The 22,846-nt window shown below is 46.0% G+C and overlaps 1 protein-coding gene across 1 annotated transcript in view; it reads right to left on the reverse strand.

Moving 5' to 3' along the window:
- Window positions 1–22,846, reverse strand: part of SCIN (scinderin) — a 535,504-nt gene that overhangs the window by 33,476 nt on the left and 479,182 nt on the right. The window contains exons 11-12 of the mRNA XM_069648620.1: window positions 20,293–20,463; window positions 4,917–5,094 (exon numbers count right to left, since the gene is read on the reverse strand). Of these exons, the coding sequence (XP_069504721.1) occupies window positions 4,917–5,094; window positions 20,293–20,463 (349 nt within the window). The remainder of the gene's footprint in view (window positions 1–4,916; window positions 5,095–20,292; window positions 20,464–22,846) is intronic.

Genomic DNA, 22,846 nt, shown 5'->3' on the forward strand with positions numbered 1-22,846 from the left:
AGGGAGCAGAAGCAAGCTTCCCCACCAGATACATGTCTATGGGGTTCAAGGGCTCTATATGGGAACTGAGTAGGATTTAATGTCAGATCACAGTATGGGAATCTCTAAAGTCAATAAAGAGCCAAGCGTGAATATTTCACTGTTGACCTGGAACATACAGGGGTTTACCAATTGCAAGAAATTGCGCCTGATCACAAATTATGGAAAGAATAACAATGTAAATATTTTATGTTTTCAAGCAACGCACCTGGCGCGGGAAGGTAAGCTTCCCAATCTCGCAGTGTGGGGTATACACAGGTACTGCCCTTTACTACACACTCACATGGGGTGGCTACCTACATCCACTGACCGTTGGAATTCAAACTCCATGATCAAATTGGGGACGATGATGGACGTTACCTATTGTTGGCAGGTGTGATTGCAGGGTGGCGGGTCCTTATCCTGAATGTATATGCTCTGAATAATGACTGCCCAGAATTCTGCCAATGCTGTGCCAATCACCTGCATACATTCCCATACTATAATGTTGTGTGGGTGGGCGTTTTCAATGTTGCTGTTTCCCTGGATCTGGATAAATCCTCTATAGCCCAGCTCCCCCTTTCTAGGGAAGCCCAGAAGTAGGCAGCCATAGCTGAATATCACAATCTCCATGACACCTGGCACCAGGTACATCCCACAACTAGGGAATATTCCTCCTACTCGGGGGTGCACAGTAATTCCTCAAGAATAGACTATGTCATGGAATCAGACTTGGCTTGTGATATAGTGGGGGATGTGATACTCCCCCAGACACTCTCTGACCGCTCCCCAGTGTTGGTTTGCTTCTTGAGCCCGTGCCTGTCCCCTAGGCATTTGTGCTGGCATTTCAGGGCCCGCACCCAGGAAGACACGGTTTTTCCAGAAGAAATAGGACAAGACATTTAGACTTTTCTTAAGGTGAACGTGGTGCTGGATCCTCTGGTTGTATGGGAAGCCTTTAAGGTGTATATAAGGGGGTGCTGTATGGCTAAGGAAGGTGGGGTCTTGAAGGTCTTATGTAGATCCATATTTATACTTCATCAGGAGATCAAAGGCTTAGAGTTGCAGCAGGGGCTCCTTGTCTCCCCAGATGTTCAGACTCGGCTATGGGTGAAGGGGTCGGAAATGGCTTAACTGAGAGCTAGAGAAGAATGATTCCTTGGGGATCCCTTAGCAGCAGCAGCATTTGGTGAGTGGGACCACCCACACGGAACATTGGCCTGGGCTATTAAACACACATTTCAATTGGACGCTATAGATGAAACTGAGCATATGGAGAGGAACCTTACTAAAGACTGTGAGAAAATTGACAATGTATTCCGCAAATTCTACGAGTGGCTATATACTTCCCAAATAACTGCTGGGCATGACTCTATTGGGCAATACTTGGGCATTGCTGCTCTGGGCTGGTTAGACCCGGCTCAAGTGGCATGCCTAAATGACCTCTCTTCCAACGAGGAGTTCCATAGAGTGATTGTTTCTCTTCCTAATGGTAAAGCACCGGGTTGGATGGGATCACAGCAGAACTGTACAAAGCATATGCTGACCTTTTAATACCACACCTGCGTGATATGTATGGGGCAAACAAGGCCTCAGATGTACTCCCTGAATCCACAAGGACTGCTCTTGTAACGGTATTGTTGAAACCTACTAAGGATCCCCAGAAGTGCTCCTCGTACGGGCGATTATCTCTAATTAATACGGAATATACGATCCTAGCCAAGATTCTGGCTGACAGACTCCTTCCTTATATGCCCGCTTTGGTCCTCCGTGACCAAGTGGGCTTTATACCTGGACGCTCTACCCAGAATAACCTGAGATGTCTGTTTAGACTTATGCATAACGTGAACCCTGAGACCCCGATTGTTGTGGCCTCCCTGGATGCTGAGAAGGCCTTCGATTCAGTGGAATGACCATTCCTGTTCGAGGTCCTTCAGAGGTTGGGTTTTGGATTATTCTATCTCCAATGGGTTTGACTATTGTACACAGCGCCCAGGGCAATGGTGTATACTAATCGTATGCTGTCCGATTATATTCATCCACGTGGGGTACTAGGCAGGGATGCCCTCTGTCCCCTATCCTTTTTGACCTTGCATTTGAACCACTGGCCTGCACCCTATGGGAGTACCATGCGCACAGGGGTTTAAAGATCTATTCCCATCTCTCCATAATCTCTCTCTACGCAGACGACATGTTGCTGTATGTGAAGTACCGCAGACATAATTTACAACCACTGGTACAAGAGATCTGCCGGTTCAGGGACCTCTCGGGTTTGAGGACTAACTGGGCTAAGTCAGAGGTGTTCACATTGACTGCTGGTGTTGCTCGGTCTGACATCGGTTGGTGCCTAGAGGGTATTAGATATTTAGAAATTCTGGTGTTCCCATCCCCAACAGACTTGTACAGGGAAAATTATGCCACAGCGCTTGAGAAACTGGAACATAGGGTTGAAGCGTGGATCCTCCTTCCCATCTACCAAGCTGCCTGAATATCATTGGCTGAAATGGGGATCCTTCCAAAGCTTTTATACATAATTAATAATTTCCCCTTCTGGCCCCCAGTAGGTTTTTAGTCTTGGCTTAAGAGTTTGATGGTCCGACTGGTCTGGGCTGGTAAGCAAGCCAGGATGTCATATAACTCTTTGACCTTGCCATAGGAGCGGGTGGCCCTAGATTACTCAGATCTGTATATGTATTTCTTATCAGTACAGATGCAATATTCTGTCTGGTGGTGGTGCCCTTCTGCTGAACTCCCACACATCCTACTTGAAAAAAGTAACTACATATCCAAATGACATAAGAGGGTTGATTTGGGGTACCCGGGAAGAGGGGTGCAAACAGTGGGACAACCAGTGGCAATCACTTGCAGGGCCTGGGGCCAGTTAGGGCGTTTGGTTGGACAGGAGGTGTATCACTCCCCAGTGCTCACGATATATATTGGGCTGTGGAATTCCACTTACTCATGAGAAAATATTTCAGAATCACTTTGAAAAGTTGGGGGTCCACACTCTGGGGGATTTGATTCAGAATGGGAGGATCATTACATGGAGGCCCTGAGGGACAGAGGGGAATGGACGGCAGTGACTATGCTGTTGTACTTCGGGTTGAGGGAGGTATTTAAGTCCAAATGGTCAAACTTCCTGCATGCACCTATAACTTCCCCAATACTCCAATCACTAAGAAGGTGGTACCTCTATTTATAAAGTTATTAGATCACAGAAGGTAACCCATATGGTAACAACAAAGTCAAATGGGAGTTGGCTCTGGGGAGGGTGTTGACGGAGGAACAACGGGGGATGATCTGTATGCAGATGCACAATTTGTCCTTGAACAATTGCCTCCGATTGATACATTTTAAATTTCTGTATCAAGTGTACTATTCCCCCGCGCACGTATACTGGTTTTACCCTGATAACAACTCCCCCCATTGCATTATATGTGGGTGAATCCCGGCTAATTATTTTCATGTGTCCTTGAGCTGTCTGCAGATTCAACCATTTTGGGTTATAATAGAGGAGGCTTTTTCTCAGATGCTATACGCTCCAAGACAATATCCCCCAAAGCTGCGTTTATTGGCCCTGATCGAGTGTGGTTCTCGGCCTGAGAAGAAATTGGTGGGGATGCTGTCAGTAGTAGCCAGATCCCTAATAGCTAGGACGCAGGGAGGCGAAGGGCTTCATGTTTTCGGGAATGTGTGAACAGTATGAGTATGTGTGAGAAGAGGGAAACCCAATATTCAACATCTCTACCTGGCTGCATCAGACCACTGGATTATGGAAGCCCTTTCGGAACTTATATGTCTAAGGATGCAGAGGACCCCGGCCTTCCCTCCTCCTCAGGAAGTGAAGCCAGGGGGACGGTACAGTGTTTGTTATCTGTTCAGGAATGGTAGGGGTGGGAAGATCCCAGCCGATTTTTGCTTTGCGTTGATTCTCCTGTCGTCTTTTTGTCGGAAGGTTGTGATGTTTGAGGCATGGAGGGTTATTGGCCTGGTTGCCCTCAGTGAACAATGCATGTTCAAGATGTCGCTGTTCACTCATAAATATTTACTGCTTGCACATGACTTATTCATAAGCACTGTGCTGGCTCGACTTGTACGTGGGGCGGGTTGAGGGGTTGTTATTTCAGGAGTGTTTGTATCCCCAAAGGTTGTGCAAAAAATAATACCAAAGAAATCTTTTTAAAAGGGTGTAGAAGAGATCAGAATGTTCACTATGAGAAGCATGAGATTTTGAATCAGATATCACACACTTCAATAAAAAAGTGCACAAAGGACCAAGAGCCTCATTATGAGTTTGGAGGTATTTTGGTGGTAAATCCAATAAAATGCCACCAAAATCAGTTACAGTTACTATCACTTGGTCCTGTGGATTTACTGTGGGAATACAAGTGGTGGTAACTTTTGTACATCCCCATTTTATGAAGTCCCCAGTGCTCCACGGGGATTTTGGTGGAATCACTGAGAGTGGTAATTCTGCTGCAGGAGTCCCGCCAATATTTGCAGGAAAAGTTGAGGATTTACCTCCAGCAGGTTGTTGGAGGTAAATCCTCCAGTTTTCCCCCCAAATTTGGAATTTGGCGGTGCGGTAAAGCAAATATTCTGTTACCGCCATAAAAGTGTTAGTAATAGAATTACCTCCAATTTCTTACCCCACCGCCGAACTTGTAACGATGCCCCAAGTAATTACTATTGACATGCAGGTAAGGGCACAGGAGTAATCAAGCAGTTAAGTGCAGAAAGGAGCCAACAGTAGCAGATAGCCTGTTCATGTGTTTCTTTGAGATTTGATTCGAGAGGTATTGAAGTAGAGAACCCACATTTGACATAAGCATGTAAACACATTGCAATGGTTTGTTTGTCATATACAGACAGTCATTAAGACACAATATACTACCAACCTGGTTCCTGGCCTTCTCCAATTCTGCTGGGTTTGCATTTTAATATACTGGCTACATACTGTGCATCTTTCTCTTCCTCGCTGCTGGCTCCTTTCCCTACCCAGGTGTAGCCCGAGTTATTTTTGAGTTTAAGAACAAATACATCATTGGAATTCAGCGACACTGCCTTCACATCAACCTAGGGAAACAAAATATATGTGCATGTTATTAAGAAAATTAAAATTAAAGAATAGGTTTGCCATTTTTACTTTACATTGTATAACAGCAAGAATGTTCTGACAGTTTACGATTATGTAGACAACGATACACCGTGTAAAGCCATTAAGAAGGTCTATCAACTATCCGTATATTTGCACAGCACAGTATCTTCCTTAGGGATTGGACTCCTTCCATGTCCCAGAACACTAACATTTAAGTTTCATTAGGGAGAGAACCCTGCAGGATAGGCTGCAAGGGGTTGCGTGCCTCCATTTCTTAGGGCCCAGAGTGCCACAAGAAGGGACAGGGTGGCCGAAGAGGGAATGCCAGTTCAAAGTGATCAGAACAGGTACATTTCGGCAACAACTTGATAACATAGTTTGAAAGTAACCCGACATCTGTTATGAACAACATGACAAATAATAGCAAATCTGATGTATTTCTTTTTTTGGCAATTTCGAACAATAATTAAGCTTTAAAGACTTGCTTGAGGGCTATACCAATACCTAGTTAGAGGCCCAAGTGCAGAAAGGCCTTTTAACGAGTAGTATGGGGCCACAACTCCCAGTACAGACCAAGGGAGTGGGGTCTATAACACTATTCATTATTTTTTTTAAGTATGGGCCATCTGCCTAGGGTGGTTGTTGGGGCCTGGATAGGTTGCCTTTGAACCCGTGTACCCAACACTAGGCCATTTAATACGAGGTAGCAATACTTTGAGATGGATGGGGATGCAGAATATACTCAAACATCAATAATCAGACTGACACAGGAAGTTGGCAAAGTATGCCTGTTTTAATATTAATTATCTAAAACAGGGTTTATGATGAACATCAACAAACATCCGCTTGATCTTCTCACTCAGCGAGTTTCATAAGAAAAATGCAGGTTATATAACAAAAATTCATCATCATGGACGTCAATCTACGTGGTAAACTACAAAAACATACCTGGGAAAGTGATAGGGTTAAAGGGAACATCTAGATATACATTCCATACTTGTTTGGGAAAGTGATTGGGTCTCTATCATCAGGTGGGGCAACTAAGCCCTCGTCTAGTGCAAGTCACTACAAATGTCATCAAATACACAACGTCCTATTGGTTATATAAACTATAGGGCTCTCTATTAAATGCCCATCTACAATTGGTTGGCACCCTTGTACCCCTCTAATAGTCCACACATGCTAGCAGCACGCAGGCTGGCACTCAGATGCTGGTGGGCTGGTCATAACCATAGCTACCCACCTAATTAGCCTGCCATCTATCATCACTCTTTCCGTCTGTTGGTCAATTAGTCTGTGAACATTGGCCTTGGAAATGTTCTCTGTGCCTGAGAATAAAAGGGAGTATAGGCATACTTTGCCTTTTGGATTTGATGTAGCTCAACTCATTATCTATTTTCATCCAACCATGTGACTTAGAGACCATGTTTCAGAGCTTTTCTGTATTTAAAATACTATTAAATGATGAACCTCTGATGTCTTCAATTTTCTTGCTCCTCATCTCAGACAGGAGTTTGTTCTTTACACACATTTTGTAGCTACTGCATGAACATCCAAGCTCATGGTGGCCTTAACTTCCTGGTGCTGCACTAGCCAAGCTTCTCTCGAATTTATGTCCATCATTAAGTCGCTTTTCCAACTGCACCATACTGAAAAAGCCTTTCTATTTACTGTGGCCAAGCTCGGCCAAAGTGCATTGTGGAACATCAATAGTCTATACATTACTATACATGTACGTTGGCACATCGCCACAATCTATTCACTACGTAGCCAGCCTTTAAGAATACTTTGTCAAGTCAAGTGGCACAGCGAGTAGAGCGCTCGCTTTGACATCAGTGCAGAGCCTGTGAACGCAGGTACGAATCCCGGCAGCGCCAAACTCAGCGTTTCATCCTTCCGAGGTCGATAAATGAGCACCACACACCGTGGGTAATAATAAGCAGCGCTCAGATACCTGAGGGTTCGTAGCGCTATATAAATGCCAAATTATTATTATTATTATTACTCGCGTTACTGCATCTGTACAATTGCAAAATGACTTGCCATTTTCTTAATTGTTTCTGTAGCATGAGCATCTTTAACACCTCCTTCTTAGATCTTAGACTATTGATGGTCTTCAGCCTCTTTTCTGGATGGGTCAGCTCTGCTTTGCATGACATCACCAATCTTCTTTTTTGTTCGTTTTTCACACTTCCACTGGGATTTCATTCAAATGACCATCATATTGTCTCGTCATTGATGCGCTATGCACACCTGCATACTCATCCTTCCTGATCGATGGCATTAAAATCCCTGTCTCAGCAGCCATGAAAACCCTGGGAATGTATCTTGATGCTCCCCCTCTCTCTCAGAATAAGTTAACACAATCTCCTCTTGAGCTGCTTGCACTGCTAAACTCCTCAACGCAGCAAGACAATTCCTCTCACTGACTAACTGCCTGTCCATTGCAAGATCTTTAACGGGATCCAGACTTGAGTACTGCAACACCCTCTTTGCAGGCACTTCCAAGAAGAACATATCCAAAATGCAGGAATAATGAGCTACGTTCAGCGTTGAACACTTCCAAAAGAGACCAGATATCTGCAGCAAGAAAAAAGTCAAATTGGTTCCCTACCCAGGAATGGATTAACTTCCAAATCCTCACCATCACACACAAATGTCTCTTAAACACAGTACCAGCATACTTATTGCAAAAATTGCTAGAGTAAATTCCTCCCGTCCGGTCAAAGCACCACATGCCCACTACATCGTACCACCGAAAGTCAAACGGAGGAGGAGGAGGTGTGAGCTTCCCATCCTTAGAAACGGCTCAATGCAATGATCTTCCTCCCTCGCTAAGAGCCGACAACTCTCACTGGGCATTTAGGGAACATCTAAAAACCTGGCTCTTTGTCTAAACCTGCCAGACCAGACAGTCTATCGAATCTTGTAGTGACATGACCAATCCTCTGGTCTGACACATGGGGTTTTCTCTCTCTCCATTTGTCCCAATATGAAGTATTCACTGTTCATGGATTTGTCCTAAGTAACCTCTCGTCTGAAGATGAAGTGTTCACTGTTTTAAGTATTGTACCAAGTAACTTGTTCGCAACAGCGCCTTGATGCCTATGGGATTAGGCACTTTACAAATGCAAATAAATAAATAGATGAAAATAAATACATCTCTGTCTATTATTTGAAATGTTCCAGCCTCTGCCCCAGCCTAGTACACTTAAAGAAATCACCTGAAAACGAGAGGCAGCACTACAATCCTATCATGAAACCTTTGAGATTTAGAGAGCACAGACAAAAGGCCAGTATAGGTGGGACACAGTCAAATGACAGAGAGGCCCAAACAACAGTCACGATTTGCAAATGCAAGAAGAGGAGGGATTATTCTCTCTTTTTGGTTAAAGCATAACTAACATCCCAAATTCTACTATGAAGAGCCAATAAAAACACGTGTTTCAGCAGCAGAATGGAACACAAAACAACAGCAACTCATGTATCATATAAGGAGTAACTCCATGGTGAAGGCCACCGAGAGGTCCACTATGGTTGCAAAGACATCACCACTCCCAATATCGATATCAAAATAACTTTCTACAAAGGCTCAGGTTTATTTCACAACAATTTTGGAACAAATGTATCCACTATTGTAAATTATTGTAAATTGCTACTGACTAAAAATGGGTAACTAATCGGTGCACCCATGTTGGAAGAGAAGAAATCAGCATAACATTTATAGGCTTCAGTCAACTGTATGATACTGGATCAGAATGTTTTCATTTGATTTATTTTATTGTGATTTGTGGTATGAAAGTGTACCGCGTGCACAAACATACGCTTCAAGGTTCTAAGCGAAGAGGTCCAGGGACAGAGAGGAAGAGGGACCGGGGGAAAATAGTTACACATAGTCCTTTCAACAAAATGACAATGACATAACAATGAACACGAAAACTTTCCAGGGTCGATTTACACAGTTGAGTCAAAACGTAATAGTATAGGAGCGTGGCAATGGTGACAGTTGTTACCAGACAGGGAGACATGTAAAAAGGCACTTCTTGAGGATTATCTGATGGCTTGCCTGATGAGTTCTGATTTTAATGCCTCCATGAATCTCTGTCAGTAATATTTGTGTTTGAGTTGAGTTCCACCAGAAAAGTCTTCCAAAGGGTGTGGTCTTGAGAGAATACCTATTTTGTCGCAGTGTTCAATTATTTTTCATATGTTGATCTCAGTAGCCTTCTTGGCTAGTAAGGGGGCATGCAGTTAGTATGGTAAGCAGGCTACTGTTTAGAAGCATTTGGAAGAAATGCAGAGCATCTTGTGTTGAATTCAATTTTAATTTTAAGCCAGCACAGATATTTTAAAGCTGGGCACATGTGCTTACAGTAATCACTCTTCTGCATTTGACACAGTGAAACACTCGATCCTCATATAAAGGCTCCATGACACCTTTGGTATCTTGGAGCGGGCACTAGACTGGTTGACCTCCTTCATAACTGACCTCTCTTCCAAAGTCATACTGGGCACCTTCTCATCTGCAGGGTTCCATTCTTCCGCCTTGGCTCTTTGACATCTACCTTACTCTTCTGGCGCTCATCATTTCCTCCTTGTCCCCCAACTTCCAGTTCTATGCTGACAACACACAATTCTTCTTCAAATTTCTTGCAGACGCCCTTGCACCCTCCATCATCCCTGACTGCCTCTCAGCCATCCAGGCCTGGTTTACTTCTAATGATCTCTGCCTCAATGCCATCAAAACAGAGATCCTTCCTATTTGGACCCCGGCACCCGACTCTTCCCTTCACTCTGGCCTTCTTTTATGGGCTCTCCCCCTGCTCCCTCTGTGAAAGGCAGAAACCTCGGAGTCATCTTCGACTCATCTCTCTCCTTCCTCCCTCATACTCAGGACATTGCCAAGAAGTCCCACTTTCAGCTTTTCCTTCTGAAGGAATTCTACCTTTACTCACCTTCCCCACAGAGACCCAATGTTTCCCAGACTCTGGTTCTCTCTAGGCTTTACTATTGCAATAGCCTCCTCCTTAATCTACCTTTGTCCACTCTGCAACTCCTCCAGCTAAAGCAGAATATGGCAGCAAGACTTATCCTTGGCCTTAAGCACAGGGACCGCATCTCTCCTGCCCTACAAAGTCTTCACTGGCTCCCGGTCACAGCACAAATTAAATTCAAATCTCTCTGCATCATCCGTAAGGCTGTCTGGGGCTGGGGACCACTCTATCTTTTATTTATTTATTCATTCACATTTATAGAGCGCGCAGCAGCCAAAAGCATTGTGGCACTTGTTACATTGAGTGATCATAGTTTAGTTACATGGAAAAGCAGACAGTACTACATATTGCGCTATAAAAATAGAACGTTTTGTACTTCTCAGGAGTTGGGAGGAGGAAGAGGCATAGGGGAGGGGTAGAAGTGGTTAGTTGAAAAGAGCAGTTTTAAGGTTTTTACAAAAGGCAGGGAGAGAAGTTTCAGGTCTGAGGGCAGTGGGGAGCGCATTCCAAAGCTTCGGGGCTAAACATGGGAAGACTATCCCTCCTGCTTTGGCTCTGTTAATTGGAGGGACAGAGAGTTGATTGGAGTAGCACATTCTAGTGGGCCTGGATGAGGTGGAGCTAGATAGTGTATATGAGAGGTAGGATGGTGCTGTAAGGTTTATGCATTTGTTTGTGGTTGTAAGAATTTTGAATGTGATGCGGTCTTTGACTGGGAGTCATTGAACAGACTTTCTCGCTTGTGAAATGTGGTCTCTTTTTGATATGCTTAAAGCTGCTCTGAGTGAGTTATTTTGGGTGGTTTGGAGTCTGTTTATGTTTTTTTGAGGAGGTGCCAGCTAATAGTGCATTACAATAATCAAGCTTGGCCCCTATGGTGGCTCTGGCTATAGATAGATAGTTGTCCTTTGTTAGGAAAGGTTTAATGGCGTTGATGAGTTTGGTGATATGGGCAGAGAGCAGAGACAATAGCACCGACTTGCTTATTCATGGAAAGTGAAGCATCAATATGGACACCTAGGGCCTCATTACGAGAATGGAGGTAGCCATGGAGCTATTAGCTCCATGGCTGCCTCTGTTCCGGGCTCCATTACTGGGTTCCTGCAATGGAGACTTACCGGGTTACTCCGACATAGGGGGACCCGGTAATTCCTCCTTGGAGGAACCCATCCCCATTTGAGCCCCCATAGGGCTCAAGGGGAATGGGGAGGGAGGTAATAACGGGCAGATTACATCTGGCCCGTTATTGCCTCCCTCTTCCCCCCGCGGGACCCGGAAAGCACGCCTGTTTTTACCAGGCGTGCAATCCGGGTCTCGTGATGGGAAGCTCGTAATCGGCGCTCCCGGAATGAAGGGGGCAGGTCCCGTACCGGGCCCCTTCATTACGGGAGCGCCAGCCTTATAATGAGGCCCCTAGTGTTTTCACAGAGGAAAGGACTGGGATGATACATTTGTCAATGTTGAAGTTGGAAAAGAGAGAGTCTAGCTTAGCTAGAGTGGATTTGTGGCCAAGGATAAGAATCTCAGTCTTGTCCCCATTGAGGCATAGACATTTGTGGCCATCCATGCTTGTATAGTGGAGTTTATTTGCCATAGGGTTGTGGTGGGTTAGAGCGTAGTTCTGCACTAGATGTCTGAGATGGGGGACAATCTTGTTGATAATCTTGAGGTGTTAATTGGGGTACCATTAGTGCATGCGTTGAAAGCAATTTTAGCTCTGTTCATAGGCACATGCTTAGCAGCAAACTTCTAACCTCCTTGAATTGCACTAGATTGGCTGTTTCAATAGGTTTAAAGGATTATGCTTCTATTTTTAGAGTCATAATACAATACCATTATTTCAGTGCTTATTTCAGTGCTATAGGTAACCTATTTTTGGCAGCAGAAGCTGTTAGTGAATATCTTGTGAGTGATGAGGGGACGCTTCTTCTCTAACTGATGTCTGTCTTTGAGCCATTGATTTAAGCATGAAGAATGTGAGTTGAAAGCAAATAGAGAATTTTGGTGAGATGGTGGGCTCCATTTCATGTGCACATATATCACCTCACAGTCTGACATCAGGGCCATCGGTGATAGCAGGGCTAATGGCTAGGTATAATCAGAACAGGAGTGGCTGGCCCAGTTATCCAAGTAGATATTGTGTATATGATTAGTGTGTTTGTTTACTTCAAATATCTGCTCTAAGTTCCTAGTGTTCGACTAAAATAATTAACCAGGGAAGCAGTGAACATATGAAAGGGCTACAAGTGGTTTGGGGGTGATGGGGATTAAGTAAAGGTTTACTCTGAGAAGCTGGATAGCTTGGGCCTCAAGATAACTTACAGCACCTTTGATGTTAGGGTCCTGAGTTAGCAAGAACATGACACAAATGTGCACTAAATTAAGTGTTACTCACCGGAGTGACTAACGTACCCCTAGTCCATAGTCCCCTTTCCTCCATGTATGGGCATCCCTTACTAAGGACGGGAACGGAACCTTTTTTCACCATAAAAATAACACTTCCCCTTTAAATGTATATGCGTGTGGGGGGAGCGGCCCTGGGAGCATGCGCACCCTTAACCCCGCCCAACTGCGCCACACCTCAGCCCCTTTGATGTGTTGGCTGTTTTGTACTGGTCAACCCCACTGTTCTTCTTTGAGGGGGAAGGATGGTAGGACGTATGGAGGAAAGGGGTCTATGAACTAGGAGTATGTTAGTCACTTAAATTAAATTAAATTAAATTAAATTAAATTAAATAATCTCTGGTCAGTAACGCTTCATTTCTCCTATATCCCGTCCCCTTTCCTCCATCATGAATGGGCGACTACAACTGATGAAAACGTCCTGGGAGAAGAGCTTGATACTCTATGCAAACAGATTACGAAGGACAGCCTGGCCAAATGCTGCAGAAGGCTGATGGATTGGCCTATGTCGCAACTGTGCTAATTACTTACCACGGTACCTGATGTTGGAGGCAACAGCCGCTGCCTTGGCTCTTATAGCGTGAGCGTGAATGCCCTTTGGAGACTCCTTGCGCTGAGCCTTGTAGGCCTCTTGGATGGCAGCAGTCATCGAACCGCTGACAGGTGCAGTTGCTATCCATCGCAAAGAGGTCTGGGATGGGGTGATCCCAGCTGCTGAAGATCACTTGAAGGGCTCTCGTGTTCAGCTGACACTCGTAATTGTGAGAGCTGATCCGACTGAGTCTGTCCGCCTCGAGGTTCGATTATACCACCAGATGCACTGCTGAGATCCAGATGTCCTGCTCGATCACCAACTCCCAGATGCTGAGGACTAGTCTCCATAGATGGGGGGATCTGGTGCTCCCCTGCCTGTTTATGTAATACATGCAGGTAGAGTTGTCTGTCCAAAAGCAAACCTTACTGCTCCTGATGAAGGCAGGAATGCCTTGAGAGTGAGCCAAATGGCTATCAATTCCAGCCAATTGATGTCGTTTTGTTGGTTGGTCCTGGATCAGAGACCATATACTGAATGAGTCTCCAGGGTAGCATCCCACCCCTGGAGTGAGGAGTCTGTAGTTATAGTATGATCTGTATGAGGTGGTCTAAATTGTCTGCTCACAGGTTTGCATCCTGCTTGTACCACATGAGAACCTGCTGTATGAGGGCAGATATAGTGACCAGGGCTCCCTGATGACCAGACTACTGGTCCCAGGATGCTGAAAAATGCAGCTGCAGTCACCTCATTCGCAGCCTGGTGTAAGGGATAGACAAGAGGCATGCCACCAGTACGCCTAGCAGCAGCTGGTACCACCAGGCCATAGTTACTGTTCTGCCGAGAAAGTGAGCAAAAGATGTTTTGATCGCTGCCACCTTCTCCACCATGGGTAACACCCTTTGTGTCCCACAGCAGCCCCTGAAAGACCAGACTTTTTGTAGGGTAGAGCTGAAACTTCCAGAAGTTGATTGAGAACTGCAGTTCGTAGAGTGTATTCATGAGTCTGATCATTTAATACCTGACATGCTCGGGGAATTCTCTTCTGACCAACCAGTCATCGAGGTAAGGATACACATGGAGGCCTTTCAACCTGAGCAGGGCCACCACCGCGTTCATCAGTCTTGTGAATACCTTTGTCACTGAGTTCAAACCAAATGGCAGCACCTTGTATTGAAAGTGCAACCCCAATACCCGGAACCTGAGGAAGGATTGATGGTTCTGCACTATGGGGACATGCAAATATGCGTCTTTCAGATCCAGGGAGCATGTTCAGTCCCCCCCACACAGCGTGTCAGCTATAAGCACTGCTGTCACCATTTTGAACTTCTGCAGAGGTAGGCACAGACTGAGGAAGGAAAGATCTAGGACGACTCACAGGCCTGCCTGGTTCTTCTTTTGAATGGCAAAGATGCAGGAGTAAAATCACCCCCTCTGCTGCGGGAGAGGGACCTCCTCCACCACCTTGCTTTCATCCGGAGAATGAATCTCTGCCAAGAGTGAAGGAGTCCTGATCTGTAGGAGGGGGGGAATTAGGAGGGATGGCAAGGGGAGTCAGAAGCCAGAGGAGACTACCAAAATCACCCATGAGTCTGTGAATCGTGTGTGCGCCAAGCTTGACTGTGCAGGACCAACCTGCCCCCAACTGGGCAGCTGTGGACCTGAGACGAGACGTTATTGTTTTTTTGAGTCTGAGGCAGATGACTGAGAGGGGCACTGCAAAAAGCCCTTGTGCGAAACCTTCTGGTGTGTTCGCCTATGTTGACTGGGAGACCTGTCTGCTTGCATGGACCAATGGTCCTGGAACCCCAGAAACTGCCAAAGGATTGGCCTCTGTATGATCGAGAGTGGCCCTGTTTAGAAGGTCTTGGCCGCTGGCTTGATGAGAATGGCCAGAGACTTCACTGTCTGTGAGCTGCTCTTCTTTTTATAGAGTTCCTGACCAGCAGAGGAGTGGAACAAGTTACCGCCTTCAAAGGGTTTGTCCAGTATCCTGTCCTGAACATCAGGATTGAATCTGGTTGCCTTGAGCCATGCCATCCTTCTCATGTCTGTTGCCACACAGATAGCCATGCTCGCAGTATGATATGATATGACATGATATGGCATTTGCAACATGACTATACACAAGTGTTTCAAGACGCGACGAATCAAGGGAGGGGGAACAGAGGGAAGACGGACAAGATCCTACTAGGCCAGGTGTCATTCAGATTGCGCAAGTGCATGGGAAGGGGAAGTGGGAAAGGGCGGGGAGGGGGACAGTGCCTTACATAGGATAAATAAATAACAATAAGTAAAAGTACGGCCAGCAGGTTGCAAGTGCAAGGGTAAGTGCAGACATCAGGTGTCAAGTGCTGGTGGTGGGACTTGTAGCGATACAGAAACAGTGCCCAAGTGTGGGGGTTTCCATGAAGGCAGTGCAGGTGTGCAACTGGCAGGGGAGGGGACCTTGGCCAGAGATTAGAAGGTGGCCAGGTAACCAGTGCCGTGGCAGATTCAGCCAGGAAGTTAGCAGAGGAGAGGAGGAGAAAAAGCAGAATCAAAGAGAAAGGTTTTGAGGTGCTACCGGAACCGGAGATGATTCTCCTCAAGTTTCAGGGAGGCAGGGAGGCTGTTCCAGAGGGAGGCCACTGCAGAAGAAAGAGATCTACCTCCAACTCGTTGCTTGGAGAAGCGTCTGACTCTGAGGGAGTAGGAGGAGGATGAGTGAAGAGCTCGAGAAGGAAGATATTTAGGAAGAGAGAGTTGAAGGTATTGAGGCCCCAGAAGGCCTTGTGGACAATGCTGAGGGTTTTGAACTTAATCCTCGCAGCCACTGGGAGCCAGTGCAGAGATTTCAGTCCTGGAGAGATGCAATCCCAGGGCTTGAGGCCAAGGACAAGTCTCGCAGTCCTGTTCTGGATAAGTTGCAGAGGGCGGAGAGTAGAAGCAGGTAGATTTAAGAAGAGGCTGTTGCAGTAATCCAGCCTAGAGAGAACCAGAGCTCTGGAGATGGTGAGCTTCTGGGGGAAAGAGAGGAAAGGAAGAAAACCCCTGAGGAGGTGCAGCTGGTAGTGTGACTTTTTAGAGACGTCAGTGATGTGAGGAGAGATGGAGAGTGTGGAGTTGAAGATGACCCTGAGGTTTTTAGCCACACAGGTAGGAGCGGTAGGAGGGCCAAGAGAGGCCGGCCAGAGAGTGACAGGAAAGGAGGTAGCGGGAGTGCCGATGAGGAGAATCTCAGTCTTACTGGCATTAAGGCAGAGATCATTGGTGGCACACCACTCCTGGATGGTGGACAGATAGTTAGAGATGAGAGAGGGAGAAGAAGTGGCTGAGGGTAGCCTGAAGATATGATATGATATGATATGATATGGCATTTGTACCGCGCCTATACACAAGTGTTTCAAGGCGCGACGTGGCAAGGGAGGGGAACAAAGGGAGGACGGACAACAATCCTACCAGGCCAGGTGTCATTCAGATCGCGCAAGTGCATGGGAAGGGGGCAGGGACAGTACAGTACAAGGGAATAGATAATAACAATAAGTAAAGTAACGGCCAGCATGTGGCAAGTGCATGGGTAAGTGCAGACATCAGGTGTCAAGGGCTGGTAGGGGGACTGTAGGGATACAGAAACGGTCCCCAAGTACGGGGGTTGTCAGTTGGGCAGTGCAGGTGTGTGACACTGGTGGGGGAGGGACCTGGGCCCGAGATCAGAGGGTGTCCATATAGCCAGTGCAGTTCCGGTAACAGCCAGTATGTCAGCAGAGAGGAGGAGGAGAAAAAGCAAAGGCAAAGAGAAAGGTTTTGAGGTGCTTCCGGAACCAGAGATGGTTTTCCTCAAGTTTATGGGAGGCAGGGAGGCTGTTCCAGAGGGAGTCACCAGCCGAAGAAAGAGATCTGCCACCAACTTGTTGCTTGGAGAAGCAACTGACCCTGAAGGAGTTGGAGGCGGATGAGCAAAGAGATGGAGAAGGTAGATATTAAGGAAGAGAGAGTTAACGGTATTGAGGCCCCAGGCCCCAGAAGGCCTTGTGAACGATGCAGAGGGTTTTGAACTTAATCCTCGCAGGCACTGTGAGCCAATGCAGAGATTTCAGTCCTGGAGAAATACGATCCTTGGGCTTGAGGCCAAGGACAAGTCTTGCAGTCCTGTTCTGGATAAGTTGCAGAGGGAGGAGAGTAGAAGCAGGCTGTTGCAACAGTCCAGCCTAGTGAGAACCGGAGCTCTGGAGACAGTGAGCTTCTGGGGGAATGAGAGGAAAGGAAGGATACTTCTGAGGAGGTGCAGCGGGTAGTGTGAATTCTTAGAGATGTCAGAGATGGGAGGAGAGAAGCAGAGTGTGGAGTCAAAGATGACCCCAAGGATTTTAGCCTTGCAGGTGGGAGTAGGAAGAGGGCCAAGAGAGGCAGGCCAGAGAGCTACAGGAAAGGAGGGAGCTAGGTGTCATCTGTATAGCACTGGAAGTTGGGGCAAAGTGCAGCAATGTGGTGGGCAAGAAATGCCAGGTATTGGTTGAATAGCAAGGAAGAGAGGTTAGACCCCTGCGGAACACCACAGGTCAGGTAGAGATAGAGATAGAGGAGAGGAAGGCCCCAAGTTGAACCTGGGAGGTTCGATCAGAGAGGAAAGAAGTCAGCGACGCCTGGGCCTGACCAGTGATACCTAGGTTATCATGGAGACAGTTAAGCAGGATGGCATGGTTGACCGTGTCAAAGGGAGAAGAGAGATCAAGTAAGATGAGGACACAGGGGGTGTTGGAATCAAAGTGGGAGAGCAGGTCTTCACAGATGTTCAGGAGAGCAGTTTCCGTGCTTCTGGAAGCTCTGAAGCCAGACTGATGATCATGGAGACAACCAACAGATACAGTGTGAAGATTAAGCTGGGAGATGGACAGCTTTTCCATGAGTTTTCCCAGGAAAGGAGTGATGGAGATTGGGCGATAGTTGGCCGGGCAGGACGGGTCGGCAGAGGGTTTCTTGAGAAGAGGGTGCACGAGGGAGTGCTTCAGAGGGGAAGTGAAAACTCCAGTGGCGTAGTAGTGATTGCAGAAGTCAGAAGTCAGGACCCCATTCTGCCCTGGCTGCAGCATACGCATTTGCTCTTCACTATGTTGGCAGGCTTCTGTCCTGGGCACCATCAAGTCTGCACGTGCCGCCATTTTGTCCTTGCCTTACGCACGTGCCGCTGTGGATGAAAAGATTCTGTTCATGTCCGTAGCAAGGGACGCCCATACATGATGGGATGGAGAAAAAGGGATGGGACATAGCATGCCTGTCAGAGCATGCCTGTCTTTCACCAGTGTTAATGTTGAGAGGTCTGCATAGGAATTGGGAGCACACTCCAATAAGGGGCAGGCTATACGTCTAGATAACTATTGTAACCCTTCTATGTGTACACAATAGTCAAGCAATGAAGATAGATAACTAGGATATATCTTGGCTGCCATGGTTGCTTGATTGAGTGTATGGTAATCCTAGTGGAAGGAAAGAATGTCAAAGGTGATTTGTTGTATGAGACCTGCCTAGGGTACCATAGCATATAAACCACATTTAGAACAGTGGAACATGCACATAGTTCCTCTGTTAAGAATATTCATATTTGTCTCTGAATCCATTCAGTTAAACAGAGCAGGAAACAGCTACGTGGAACCCGGTACCCCAGCAAAACACAAAATACACCCATCAGTACATTATCATACTGCTGTCTGGGGAAAAGACACAATGGAAAACACATGTTTCTATGTGTTCCTATGGTTATTTGTTTGGTTTTAACTTGATCTTCAGAAGAGAAAAACATCTGAGAACAAAAAGAGACAAACCATCTGAGAACCATCACTACTACTGACATTCACTATTTGTTCCTAAAGTTGATCCAAAAGTCAAGTGACAGGCCCATGTCGAGTGCGTAGGCTGGGACCAAACAACAGTCTTAGTGGATTCTGTGCTGATCCTGGGTTCTGTCTTTTTCTTATTTGCATGACTTGACCAACCGCTCAGGCTGGGGCTGCCCTTGCCAGGAGAGTGCCCTTGGTTGTGGCCTGGAAGAATGTTGTTTCTTCTTTCTGGGTCCTAGTTGAATGCATTGGCCATGGACCAATGGCAGTGCAGGGAAAGAGCCCTGATGGATTCTGGTGAACTCCTTGGTCATTTTATTTCTTCTTCCAGACCCATCCCGTTACCCTTACTGAACCCGGATTTCCTACCATGTTTTTTATTTTTTGGATTTCTGTGAAGTAATATGTCAGCAATGTACCAGAAAATATTATATTATCTAAACAAATATGACACGCAGTACAATCGGCAATCTGTGTCTGTCTCGTGTTAACTGAAGTGATGGTTTGTGCAATTTTTTTTAGGATGCATTTGAACTGTTGTACTTTGTTGCATACAATTGGTTTGCCTGATCAGCCCACTGAATTTCTCGAGGTTGCATTTTGTTGACTTGCAGGGCTGAAAGCAATCAAATGAATGCACAGTATAGCTTTAAGCAGCATTTTGTTTCACCTGGATTTAAACTCGTCAATCTTTTGGAATGTTGTATGGTATATATGCATGGGATTTATAAAGCCCAATCCAAGTTGGGAAACAACTAGGTGCTATACATAGGGGAGCCACCCGGGGCATACAGGTAGGGTGTTGGGTAGCAGAGGTAATTGGGCTATGCAAGAGGAGCAGCGTGGGGAGGCAGCACTGGAGAGGGAGACGTTGGTGTTGTCATAATTTGAAAAGTATTTAGTGTTGCCAAGGTCATTGAATGCCATCCTTGTTCAGTATTCAAAATGTTAGTTGAGTGCTGTTGGATGTATACTAATTGACCTTTTCACAACTGACCTCCGGAGAATTGACCTAATTTAAAAGGTCAATTATGACATAAATGCGGGGGAAAACCCCCCGCTGCCCCAACCCAATCCAAAAAACCCTGCAACGCCCCACCCAATCCCCATATATTATTTATAATCCTAAACCAACCCAATACATATATAAAAGAACTAAAATAAAATAAAGGTCAATTGTGCAGAAGGTCAATTAGGACCACTATAATTAGGTCAATTGGGACAAAAAGACAATTGTAAAAGGTCAATTTGGGCAATACCGTTTGCAGTCCCAGAAAAGGGGGAGGACTGTGATGGGCAATCTTACAATGTCTAAATGCAAGAATTATTACGACAGTCAACCAGCATTGCCTGCCAATAGTCTTGGTTATTTCAGAAGTTTTCTAAAGTCAAAAAGTGCTATGTACAGTAACGAGGAAAATATAAAGTTACCTCTACAATCCTGGTGATGCTTGCCAGGTTCCGGCGGACTTGAAACAGGCGCATAGCAGGAGGTGGCACCTGACCACCTTTCCTTGATGTTCCATCTTTGTAAATAATGAGCGGTTTATCCTTGAACAAGCTCAGCATGTGTGAGGGCTCTTTTCCCTGAGAGACTCGAACCTGTGAGTTGTATGGGGTAAAAAAGATATTGCAGGTAGAAGATGAAATTAGTCAAGACTGCAATTAAATACAAGCTCGCCATTTCAAATAATTTATTTCAAGCTGCTTTAAATTATATTGCAATGCATTTTTCACATGTCATTTGTAACAGATCATTAAGGGCAGGGAGGATGAGTGGGAGTAGTTTTGCGCAGGCTATATTGTGCTTATTTCTTGTGGTAATAGCTGGTGCAATGTTCAGGATGGTAAGGAGGATTTTAGTAGGGATGCTGAAGGTGATGAGGTGATGGTTGGTCCATGTGCATGGTTGATTAGAGTTGACCGTGGTGTCACAGTTTAAGTCAGCTATCCAATCAAGGGTCCTGCCCTTGGAGTGGGTTGGAGAGGTAACACGTTGATTGAAGCCTAGGTTAAGTAAAATGTTGTTGATTTCGTGGGCAGGGGCATCATTAGGGCCAAGGTGGCCTAGATTGAAATCACCTAATACAATGATTGGGACTTAGATTTGGTGTTGTCGGTGAGGACGTGGGAGAGGTCTTCGGCAAAGGTAGAGAGTGAACCAGGAGGTCTGTATATCACGTGGAGTGTAACAGTTTGGTTAGAGGTGATGGCTAGTTTAGCTGTAAGTAGTTCAGCTGATGTGATTTGGCAAGGAGCAGCGGATAATCAGAGATTAATCGTGGTTTTGTGGATGATAGCCACGCCGCCTCCTTTAGATTGATCAATGTTACGATCACATCTGATGATGGTGTAGCCTTCCAATATGGCTAAAGAGAGAAGGGGTCTTGAGGCAGCGTGTAGCCATGTTTCAGTAATGGCTATAAGGTCAAGGTCATGAGTTGTAATGAGATCAGCCATGTCGAGGGCGTGTGCTGTGAATGATATAGTGTTGACTAAAGCAGCCTTGAGGGAGGTTGTGGTACTAGGAGCTGAGGGGTATCCGCAGTGGATGTATTACGTGTATGTGTGAGAGTGGGTTGTTGGGTGCAGGACCCAGGCTTAGTGCATGATGGTTTGGCTAGTGAGTTAGTATTGGTGGGGTGGTGGGAAATGTGAGGGAGTCTAGAACCTAGTCTAAAGTTTCTTGCAGGTGTAGTGCAAAGTTGGTTAGGTTTAGGCTTTGTTGCGAAATGTTGGAGCCATAGAAGGTGATGGTTAAGGTAGGGGTTGGCAGCTGGGAAGTTGACCATAGTGGGCAGTGTGACATGAGGCTGCTGTATGAGACACAAGGTGATGCTGGTACTGTGTGAATGCATTTTAGGTACAAATTGCGATGTGCCACAGGTTAAGGAAAGTACGTGTGGACAGCTCAGTAGTGAAGCTGTGGTAGTGGTGTGAACGCACTGTAGTATTGGTACAAGCAGTGCTAGTAGTTGAACTACTGAGAGGGTGTATGCATTGGTAGCAGGTGAAGGTGGTGCTCTGGGCAAGCATAGCAAATGGGTGGGCTGACTAATGGAGACGGTATGTCATCAAGGCACAGGATGGGGAAACAACCAGGGTGTGCGGTTCTGTCTATTCTTTACAGATAGAGAGGTGTAACCATGGCGTGTCAATTGCGAGGGAGGACACTGATTGGGCAGACATGCAACAAATAGAGGCTGACAGTGTGTTTGGTAATCAGGGGAAGGATGCAGCACATGAGATTGTCAGATCAGGGACATTCGTAAGGCAGGGCGGCAGATTGCGGACAAGAATAAAGGCTGCATACAACGTAATAGCAAGGTGGCAGACCGCGGACAATAATAAAGGCTGCATACATCGTAATAGCAAGGCGGAGAACATGGACAATAATAAAGGCTGCATACAACGTAATAGCAAGGCGGCAGACCGCGGACAATAATGAGGCTGCAAGCAATGCAATGGCAGCGGGACTGAGAGTCGAATATAATTTGGGAAGCTGCACCAGGTAAGAATAAGGATACAGTGTGGTGGGGCTGGCAAGAGCACAGTGCAAAGGAGCATACAAGCACCAGTAAGAGCAGTATGCTACGGCGGCTAGTCCGAAGGCAAGAGGCCAGGACGTTCACACAGCGGGACGAGGATGATTACATAGCAGTGAGACAGGCAGTGTGATGCAAAAACAACAGTATATGACGCAGCCTTTCCACTCGGATTATCGTTGGTACAGTGGCAAAGCAAATTATACTACTGACACATGGTGTATAGAAGAGCGTGAATACTATGGCTGGCCTGGGTCTTTTGGGCTATTCCCAAAAATATTTGCTCTTGGAAGAGATTGATCAGGGATTCACAGTATGTGGGTTGGAACTACTGGTTCATCAGACCCTCAACCACACACATGTGGTGAATACAGATGTCCTTAATGCACACTGCACTTTATACACACATAGCATAAATGTGCAATTCAATGGTCACCATA

This window comes from Ambystoma mexicanum, chromosome 2q, assembly GCF_040938575.1.
Source record: "Ambystoma mexicanum isolate Mex_15411 chromosome 2q, UKY_AmexF1_1, whole genome shotgun sequence".
Taxonomy (NCBI): Eukaryota; Metazoa; Chordata; class Amphibia; order Caudata; family Ambystomatidae; genus Ambystoma; species Ambystoma mexicanum.